General features: G+C 41.0%; 1 protein-coding gene across 1 annotated transcript; it reads right to left on the reverse strand.

The window, feature by feature from the left end:
• Positions 1–1,832: 1,832 nt before the first annotated feature.
• On the reverse strand, positions 1,833–10,852 carry LOC4336232 (uncharacterized). Its single transcript, XM_066309993.1, has 14 exons — positions 10,240–10,852; positions 9,185–9,323; positions 8,642–8,861; positions 8,456–8,556; positions 7,511–7,632; positions 7,340–7,431; positions 6,988–7,093; positions 6,103–6,257; positions 5,065–5,186; positions 4,735–4,865; positions 4,190–4,287; positions 3,851–4,069; positions 3,278–3,700; positions 1,833–2,472 (listed from the first exon to the last, which is right to left on the reverse strand). Exons 1-14 carry the CDS (start codon positions 10,765–10,767, stop codon positions 2,391–2,393), a joined length of 2,538 nt encoding a protein of 845 aa, XP_066166090.1. The 5' UTR covers positions 10,768–10,852; the 3' UTR covers positions 1,833–2,390.
• Positions 10,853–11,199: the final 347 nt, after the last annotated feature.

Genomic DNA, 11,199 nt, shown 5'->3' on the forward strand with positions numbered 1-11,199 from the left:
GGTGAGACTTGATGGCAATTGGGGCTTGCCGGCTTGGGGCTCGAGGACTAAAGTTAGGTCCTTAAACTCATTGAACTCCTACCAGCATGTGATAAATATTTTTGAGATATAAAGCATCTCTAGACGCTGGCCCGTTTCCGGCTCCACACATGTATACATGCTATAAGAGGTAACAGCAGGCAAATGGGGGAGACATGCTGTGTGTACTCCCTCGGTTTTATTTTAATTGACGTTTTGGACAATAACACGGTCTACAAGATACATCTTTTACCTTATTTTTCTATTATAATATATATAATAAATAAATGCATGTTTACTTTTATTATAGTACTTTAAAAGACAAATATATATATGTTGTTCTAGTTCCTTTAAACTAAATATTTTTAAAGTTATTGATGGTTTAAGTTATAAAAGTTTGATCTCAATCTTATCCAAAATGTTAATTAATATGGAGCCGGAGGGAGTACTTAGTTGCACACTGTAGCTGGAGCGTACGTCCAGCTACAGATCATCAATGCCCAAGTGTCGTTCCAAACTGTTCCTGATTCCGATCCGCTAAGTCCTGGTGCACCGCTGTCGTTGGAACGATGCATTTAGTGCCTAACAACACGTCCATGTTCCAGGTAAGTAGCAGCATCAAGCAACGGGAGACGAAAGCTAATCTGTGTCTGGCCACGATGTCGTCCTAGCTCTATGACTGACCACCACTTCTATCAAGTTTGAACCAATTGTGTGCGTGCGTGTTTGGGTGAAGAGGATTAATGCGTGTGTCCGGATTAGCTTTTATGGTTAGCACCAGATGGTATTCATTTAGCAACCTAACCGACAGTATTGTGGCCAAGCTGGTAGCTACATGGAAAGCAAGCAGTACCATGAATCAGCACTGTGTATATGTGGCACTAAGGGGATGTTTAATTGATGCCTAACCTTGCCATAACTAAGTTTAGGCTAGTTGTGGTATGGTGGCACAAGTGTGACTTAGAAATAGTTGACCACAAGTGTGGTATACTTAGTTCTAAATTTGAGAGCATAACATATGGGTCTCAAAGTTAAGAAAGTGTGGCATAACACAATTACGGCAGCAAACCAAACACATGCGTAAGAAACTGTGGAATCACTAAAGTGTGGCGTGGCAAAGTGTGGCAACCAACCAAACAACCATTTACTCTCGCAACTGTCTCAGTGTGCACGAATCATTCAAATAGGATAAGCGAGAAACGCTAAAGGTGAGTGTTTTTTTTTTTCGCGATAGATGATGAATGAAACTGAGTTTATATGACAATTATTTGATCGTGCAAACAAATGAATTAAATATTATAAAGTTGATAATTTGATCTATAAAAATGTTTTACAAAAATCGTGCCGTTGGTATCTTACATAATTCGTGTTGGTGCGCGTGATAAGATCCAAACAGATCGCCACACCATAAACCAGTTGGACTCTGTGATTACCACAACAATCATGAACTATTAACAGAACGAATATCCGAACTTTTTCGTAAGGATCGGAAAGATGAGCTTAGAAGGGCAAGGGAGAGAATGGATATTGTTCTGGAAGGACAAAAAAAAAAAGTACTACTCACAAGGCATTGCCAAGGTAGGCGATTGTCGATTGGCAATTAGCAGGAAAATTGGAGGATTTAAAGGGTTAGGCAATTGGCATCATGTGGAGGTAACAAATAAATGCACATAAGCTTGAATAAACAGGGGCACACGGTTGGAAAATCCTAATAAGTTTGCGCACAAGCCATATATTAATCAACAAACATCATCAGACTGTATACCTTTACATCTCTGAATGAATGCAGTATTGGATAAGAAAATGCTGGACAGTGGAAAAAAAATGTCGTAACCATCTTAGTTGATCTCGGTGTTAAATATTCACATTTAAATTTTCACCTGTCAATCAGTCAATCTAGCTAACACGTGTGAATATGTACATCATGTTAACTTGCACAAATTAAAAAATGGATATGAACAAGCAGGAATGGCTGCAGAATAAAGAATGAGAACAAACCGCTACTATCAGGGTGTAGGCCTGCACTAGATGATCAATGTACACGCACAAGGCATTGCCAAGGTAGGTAGGTAGATAGAAATAAGATGTTGCTTTGCTGTATATGAAGTCGTCAGATTTCTTTTGATCCATGCGTCCGGTGCCTGCCTAGCCAGTCTAGGACTGTCAGTAAGCTCAGCGGAATGTAGAGCTGTCGTCACAGAGATCTCATGTAAACAGACATAACTGCTTTCCATAGAAATATGCTGGCAGCATGTGAAAATTTTGCTCCTTCAGTCTTCAGTGAAGCTGCATTGCTCCTAAAGTGGCATTCATATACATTCTCTCTATTTGCTTTCAGCTGTACTGAGAACAACTCTATCCTGGACTCCTGGTCAGACCAAACGTTCTACCGGTGAATCAGGACAACTTGCTGCCGTTTGCGCTTCCAGAACTCTCTGCATTGCATAGTGACACCTAAAATTTAAAAAGAACAGTACATTAGAATAGCTCTAGGTTTTTAGGATAAATCAATGCAAATGTAACGGCAACTGAGTGAGCATGCAACTTTCTTGTGCGCAGATAAAAGGCGAGTTTGCCAAAAGCCAACTAGCAAAGGCATACCATTGAATTGTCAACAGCTGTTGAAAATAAATGGTTACTACCGCACTCCAAAGGAATCATTTTTCAAAAAAGGTTACTAACTCAAATCAACGTGACATTACAAGAAAACCCCAGTCTAGAAATGGAGTTCCTATTCAGAGTATGAATACTTCACACGAGAAATCAACAAAATTATATTTGACATGACAGACAAACACGCATACTTGACTGAGATGCACATTAAACATAAGAACACAATAGGGACTAACCATCAGTTCTTCATTCATTCTTTGTGTGTTGTTTTGTTGTCATATGGTCCAACAAATTCTTAGCAACATAGCCATGGAAAAGGTACTAGCAACAGTACATTGGCTACTATACAAGGTACTCCCTCCGTCCCAAAATATAACAACTTTTAGCACTCGGAATTTGTCCCAAAATATAACAACTTCTCTATCAACATTCTCTACCCAAACAATCACAACCCTTCCACCATTCACTTTTCCCATCTACTTCTACTTCTCAATCAATCATAACATCTCCCCATTTAATTCTACCTATTTTTTTAATAACTGTGTCCAACTCTAAAACTTTTTATATTATGGGATGGAGGTAGTACCTATAAAATATGCTGTATTATGTGTGCATTTCTTATAATTAAATACTGTTCGAATCTTACCTCCATGGTAGGTGATCCGTAAACATCGAAGGAGTAACGGCAAGATCAGTGAAGTTCTCCCTTTTTGCAAAAAAAGCTTTATATGGTGGTTCACTTCCCTGCAAGCTCCAGCATTTCCAAAGAGGGAAGAGGCTTCTTCTTTGCCGCTCTATATGAACAACTAGGCCTGGAAGAAACATTTCAGGAGGCTCAACTGGTATATCCCTATAAGATGTGTGACGCTGTTCTGAACCAGAATCGAGCCCATGAAGGGAAATTGTCTGGGCATCACAATCAGTATGTAGACCCTGAGAGCTCATAACATCTATGGATGAATTAGACCCATTATACCCATTGATGCCATTTTGCAAAATTGGGAGGTCTGGCTCAGAAGTACAAGGTGCATCCTGGTGAGGAAACCGTCGTTCAGTAGATACTGCCCTCCCTGTAATAGTGAAAATGAATTCAGAAAGAAACTTGTTGAAAATTCAAATGAGATTAAAAAAAGGTTCTGAACAGCATAGAAGATTGATTCGAGTCATCAGTTCTTCTATATTTGTCCAAAAGGAACAAAAGGGTAAGATAAAATAATTTCCTTCAAATGTGTGGTGCCTAGCACTATAGTCCTCCATTATGCCACCATCAGGACCATTATCATGATACTTGTTAACATTCAAAATTCTGCGAGCAAGTTTCTGTATCATTGCTGTATCAGCTGGAGAGTTATCTGAAAGAGCCCTTATTGCAGCAGACCGCAGCCTCAGAATTGAGTTGATTGAAAGGCGAGAAGAAAACTCATCATTGCACACAATGCTGGAAAGGAAGAGGAAACGAATACTCAAAGAAGTTAATAAATTGTCAAGAGGGCAACACACCATGAATTGAAAACCATTGATAAATGAATTTTGTAATTGATTCTTAGTTTAGTCTTACGTTGTAACAAATTGCGAACAGGCTTCAGCTATTACAAAGTCCACACAAGGTAGTGGTCCGTATGCATATACATGCACGTTTGGATACCTGCCAAAAAGCTGTGAGAGAACAAAGTTAAACTATGGAGAACCATGGACACCATACACTCCAAACAAAAGTAACACTCATTAGGAATTATAGGCAGGGAATTAAAGAAAGTCAAAAACAAAAATACAAATCAACAATCATACGATGACCTGGTCCAGACAAAGTTCACTGAGAAGTTTTGGCCTTTTGGGCAATACGTCAGATGCGCACACGCGAACACACACACACAGATGACTCTGCTGTTCCCGTAGTTCAGACAAGCTTAATGGGATAGTCATAGATGTTCTTTATGTTGTCGTATATAATGCCTATACTACAGTAACCCACTTTTATAGCGGTGCAGAAGGATGTTGGTCAATAGGGAAATCAGAAAAAGGTAATGTCAGGCTGCAGAAAGAATATGATTAATAACAACATGCTATGCTAAAGATAAAAGGTGAAGATTCAGCCAGCATTACCATCATTCCAAGAACTGTAGCAACAGAACCCCCTAAAGAATGCCCAACAACTCGAATTTTATATCCATGGCATTCACTGCCTTCCCCCACCAGTGCAGGAAGAAATCCAACTGTTAGGGATGACGAATTATCTGGGTTGGCATTGTGACAAGAGAAGAGCAGATTAGCCACTATAGTCATTTATTGTACTTAAATTAACAATATTAACACACACATTGCATCTAATCTTCTAATATGAGGTACTAGTTTCCTAAAAACAAAGAGTACATATTCTGCTGCAAACAGTCAAATATTGCAATATCAGACAACAAACAGTAACTAGACTAGCACCTCCTGTGCAGTCGTTGAGTTGCATGAAAAGCTCCCTGGCGGACTCTAGAATTCCACCATGTCCATAATGCGGAAAGGTAGAAATAACTCTCTCCCTTGTAGTTGCAGGTAACTGTTCACATCTGAAGAATTAGCAGTGTCAACAAAACAGATTGTGGACAGTAGATAGCACAATAAAATGGCCAGCATATAGGTTTGCTCCCTGAAAACGTTGCACAGTTTCTAAAGTGGTCCCTCAACCTCATGAACTAATTAATTCTCATCCTTCTATCAGTTTTACTTCAAGATATTATACACTCATACACTGTACTAAAGTAGGTCAAATAGGGATGCAAGAGTATCTGGTTTGGCTGACCCATTTACCCATCCTAGGCCATTTACTTCACAAACAATTCGAGGATGTAAACAAAGTGGACTGCCAAATTAAATGGAATGTGAACAGACAATTAAGTAAGGTAGATCAACTGGACAACTTACGTCCATCACTAAGATCAAATTATCTGATTTGATTACCAGTAACATAAAGCTTGGGTGTACATGTTGTGGACTTTGACAAATGGTGATATTTCAGATGTATTTTCCTATGAGCCTTCAATAGAACCTCGCCATTATAATCATATTTACCACATAAACTCCAATTGATTAACACAATAAACCCTATAATATGCAATTGAACGGTACAAAACAACTTGCATTGCATCGTGTTCCATTGAGAAAACTGATCATATGATGGCAAAAATAATCAAAACTGGCAAGTAGAAGTAAATAAGAAAATTAGTATAATAAGTTCAGAAGAGCAGGAGTTTAAGGATCAGAATAATTAATTTTGAAATTTCAGGTTAAATCATTTTGTGATTGTTCATGTTCTTCTAATCATGTGAATGCTAATCAGAGCACCACAGGGTTGACCATTGGTATTTAACTATCAGCAAATGGCTTGCAGCAAGTAGTCCGTGAGGAAAAAAAAAGACTAATTTTGACCACAAGAGTAGAAAGATTAGATAAGAATAGACGAGATGGCTATCAAGAGGGAATTACTTTACTAGTCCATCCAAATCCTCCATAGTAAATGCACATTCTCTGCATAATCCATCGGTTATGAGATCTTCTGGTGTTTCAGTTCCACGAACTCCAATAACAACTGTCTTTTTGTCATGGAGGACCACGACAAAGTAAGCAGCTTCCCTCTTGCTCTGCATACATAAAAAGAATCAAATCAAGTTCAATGATTTTACTGAAAAACCAACCGTGCTATGCTCTTTATCAAGTATGGCTGGGTTTCAATGCCTCCCTTCAACTGTAAGCATGTCTAATGTAACAACAAAATCAGCACAGTACGGCAAACATATTTGGTCATCCACATTACTCTCAGGCTCTCAGTTCGTTGCATTCCCAGAGGGCATGTATGAGGTAAATGTGGCAATGTGTGCGTTGGGCAAAGGCCTCACCAGCCAGGAGCCATAGATAGTGAACTGGTAATAACATGGCTAGGGAGGAGAATGAGCAGGAGGGCTGCAAAGGTGGTAAAGCATGATAGAGCCTTCAATACATGATTTGCCTCTATTGACTAAAACATAGGGATGCTTATCTCTTAACCTCTATTTATGCAGGCCCATTTGCCTGGGTCACCAAGCATGGCATGTATACATGTGCCGCACATGACACAGCTACTTAAGGTATGTGAAGTACATTACTGCAACCTAAAGGATGGCTTACTTTAACCAATTCACCAAATAACGTCGAAATGTACATAATTAGGTACAGGCGGGATCCATAAAGTAGATATCAACTATGAGCTAAAGTAACATTAACATGTGGCAGGTTACAAATGTCACTTGGAACGATTGCATAATTGGCTGAAATATATTTTTCATCATTGCAATTTTAGTTTATAAATTCCAATTTTATCCAAACTCGTGTTACCTGGCAAACACGGCCCCGTAGAAGTGCTGCAGCTGGTATGTGAACAAATCGAAGGAAAGCGGCAGCATGCCCTCGCCACCAGTTGTCACCATCAAGTGCAGGGCGCCTGCATGAAGACCAATATGTGGATGTCATATAAGGCAAGAACAGCATAAGATGTTCAAACTTATCTCAATGTAACAGTTGGTCCAGTTCAAGGAGGATTAAGCAAAATAAAAATCAAATTTAGCTTGCTTCACATTTTACCGAACAAAATCTCCAGCTGAACTGGCCAAAAAGAGGATCATCAACCATAGGGGTATTTGGCAATAAACACACAACTGAGAAGTATAAGAGAGTTCAGGAGATATACCTTCTGCGCGACCATGGAGTTAAAACACCTTGTCTGTAAACCCATGCACATGGAAACAAAATAGGGTTTCTCCCAACATCAAGGAGAGGTCCCTGAAATAATACCACGTCAAATGCAATTATACAAGGAAGGGAGGTATTAAACTTGTTCCAGTTAGATAGTGTTTCCAACCGTGTAACATGCTTCAGCAAAGGGATGAAGGATAGCAGCTTCTTGCATAAGGTTCAGTGGCGCTTCCGTAAGGTCAGTTTGCAAATGAGGCAAATTTTCATTTTTCTGTAATAGTGCAAGCCCTAAAACATGCACCGTAAAAATGGATCCTTAGTATGCTCTCAATATAGTGACAATAACAAGGAATTCCATAAAAAAATCATATGTGATGCTTGTACACTCATAACAGTCTACATTATACTGATAAAATAGTTTGTCATAAAGTGACACGGCAATACAACCCATGCGGAGAATCTGGTCCTGTTTAGTCAACTATCCATGGTAACCTAACCGCTAGCAGGCAACTACTCAAAGTAGAAAAGATGAAAGCATGGTGCTATGTAATTTAACTCCAAACAGAGCAGCACTTTAAGCTCTGTACTCTTTTTGCAATATTGAAATTTCCGTGGTCTATCAAGTAAATTGCACCAAACCCATCTATATCCTATGAAGAATGTAACTTATACATATTCATTTAAACATCTGAATTCACAATATATGTATTATAGATTTTTGCAATGAGAGGGGTTTCATCGGGAACACTGTATTACTGTCTTACAATTTACTCACCTCCAATTTTCTGTGCTAAATAGATTCCTCTCTAGATTTTGTACATAAGTCATGTTTTTAGGAGGTGGACAGATTGCACACATATGACTACAAGTAGGTGGTAACAAAAACGGAAGTTTATGTTGGAGTTCTGAATGGTACAATTGAGCCTAGTAGAATTTACTCACTGCTTATTGAAAACCTAAACACCTACATAGCTGTGCACGTCTTTAGAAGGTAAGTGACAAAATTTAGAATATTCATGTCATCATGTGTGTTGGCATCAAATTTAATTTTGAAAGTCCAAATAGGACACAGAACATATTCAATGTGAAAGCAATGAAACAGAAAACTGACCTGCTAAAAGTTCCAAATGTCCTGTCCCAGAAGCACGATATGCAACCAAATCACCCAGAAGTCTTGCCACAGAGTAAACCTCATCCTCTTCCAATACGGTTCTGCATCAGTATGTAAGACAACTAGCTCATATAGGTAAATAAATAGTGATATTTCTCAGCATAAAAAGAATAGGTAGTGACCTACAGATACTTTGCACGCCCTAGGCAGCATAAAGCTTCTCGAATTCCATGATCGAACACTTCCCTGTAATGAGCTTTCCATGCCATGTCATGTGTTGCATAGAACGACCTCCACCTTAATATATCAGAACCCGTGAAGCATTGGACAACGACCACAACCCAGGAAAGAATAAGAAACAAAGCAATTAATGCTCGTTTCGAGACATGATCAGCTTCATCCTGTCCTAGATTGCGAGCAAGGCAGGCCAATTATTGAACAGAATTGATGGAGCAGGACAAAAAATCATAAGCAAGTAGGCAGTGGATAAAATACTAGTGCCATCAAAACCTATCATAATTTAGTACTATATTAAGTAAAGGCAAAAGTTATTGACACTTTTTACCCATATTTTTTTTTCATTTGGAAACTCTAAGGGGAGAAGGCTCCAGTAATGTTTATGTATAAAGTTTACTTGGCAGAAAGATTTCATCTAACAAAGGTTCACCATTCACAGCTGAAATGCACTACAGATATATGACAGGATCTGATCATCTGACTCAAACATACCAAAGAAACAGGAAGTGGCTCTTCTTTCATTTGAAATATCTCTGACAATGACAAGCATGAGATAAATTGCCCCAACCAATTGCATTGCACCCACTGCCATGCCGAATCTAGTCCACCACAACCAGCGTTTATACCTCACCTGTTGAGCAAAACAAAACAGAAATAGCAGTATGATAAATAAGTGCTCAGTAGAAATTCTACTCTTCTTACACCTACTCTAGCTTCTATGGCAGAATTCAAATATCCCATCAGTACCCATAAAGAATATTCTGAGCCCTCCTCACTGATACATCTTAAAGGATGGTATCCAGATTACAGATTTATAATGCTATGCTAGAGAGTTAAGAACTATGAATCCATGATCCTCACTGATATATCGTCAACAATATTCTCCAGATTTATAATGATATTAATGCGTGTTGTTTATTGTAAAAAGTTTATGATTACCTATATCAATAGATTAAATATGATTACAAAGTTAATGAACTCAATTTGAACAATGCAGAATGCCAACAAGTGGCAGGAAAACAATTCAAATCCACAAATATGATATTAGATTCCAATTCGAAATCTTAACCCTAAACCCTCATGTCAGGTCTCTGTGATCTAATAAAAAGGTGCTCAAGCTCACGGTCACAGTGTAACACTGAGTCGCTTCATAGTGTTTGGCTATAAGCACATTGTCCTCCAGCCATATGCATCAGATAAAAGCTCTTAATAAGATGTATTCGCAGTTCATCTAAGCTTAATACGCTGTATCTTAGCACCATTGACAACTCCCGTCAGTTACACGCATTTGCATTAACTCGCCTCAAAATTCTGATAAATGGTGAAATCAAGTCCACTTGTTCAGATTGATCGTGTCTCAAATAATCCCGTATTGTAACCATACCTAGACAAACAAACAAAAAAATGCGTTGGTTTATCCTTGAACGGTTGAACCAACTGAAATCAAAGCACAATTTATCACGACTTTACGATACGTCAGAGTTAAGCCGAGCAAATCACCCAACTAAAGTGGCCTAAGCTAGCCGGCAAGGAGCTCGAGTTCTCACCCTGATCTCGTGGCGCGCAACGGCGTCAGCGGCGACCGACGCTGCGGCCTCGTCGAGGTGGCGCCTCGCGATGGCATCCGCCGTGGCGTGCTGCGCGCGCGCGGTGCCGATCATGGCGAGCACGCGGATCCCCGCCAGCGCGGGCGCCGCGGCGAGCGCGAGCCCCCCGCCGCACCCCGGTGGGAGCACGCCGTCGATGAGGTAGAGCCCGAGCAGCAGCACGGCCACGTTGAGGCCCCCGACGAGGAACGAGACCACCCGCACCATCCCGAGCCGGAAGGAGGCGGCGGCCGCGCCAGCCGACGACGACGCCGCCGCCACCGCAGCAGCGGCCACGGGGTCGCCGGCGCCCGCCATGGCGGCGGCCGCGGCGGCCCTCCGTCGGGATGCAGGCGGCGGCGGCGGCGAGGAGGGGGCGCGGCGGCGGCGGGGGAGGAGGGGGAAGAGGAGGCGACGAAGGTGGGGGAGGAGGAGCGGGGGACGAGGCCCGCGGGTGGCGAGGATGGGGAGGAGGGGCTTTCTAGGCATCTCTCTCACCCGGCCGCGGCGGCCATGGAAAGCGGAGAGGGTCGCGGCCTCGCGGGTGGTTGGAGGCGGCCGCGGAAATAGAAACGGGGAAGGCTTTCGGGTCGCGGTCGCGGGAGGTGGATTCGGGGGCGGACGAGACGACTAGAGGAGTCGCGCGGCGTCCGCCGCCCGCTGTTTGTTCTGGTGCGCGAGCTGATGTGATGACTGGCATGTGACAACTGGTTTAAATCTCCTCCTTTTTTTTTCTCCTTCTGAAGCTGTCCTTCGGAATTCGCTTTTTTAGATCTAGGCTTAAATATTCGTGGACCACGTGAGTACTTGACGTTCATTCTAAGCAATAGTCTCTCTTTGTATACTCCTGCAATACTTTGTTTGTTGTTACTAGCAAAATACCCATATTTTACTATGGTTATTTAAATATATAATATTTGC

Source organism: Oryza sativa, chromosome 4 (assembly GCF_034140825.1).
Source record: "Oryza sativa Japonica Group chromosome 4, ASM3414082v1".
NCBI classification, from domain to species: Eukaryota; Viridiplantae; Streptophyta; class Magnoliopsida; order Poales; family Poaceae; genus Oryza; species Oryza sativa.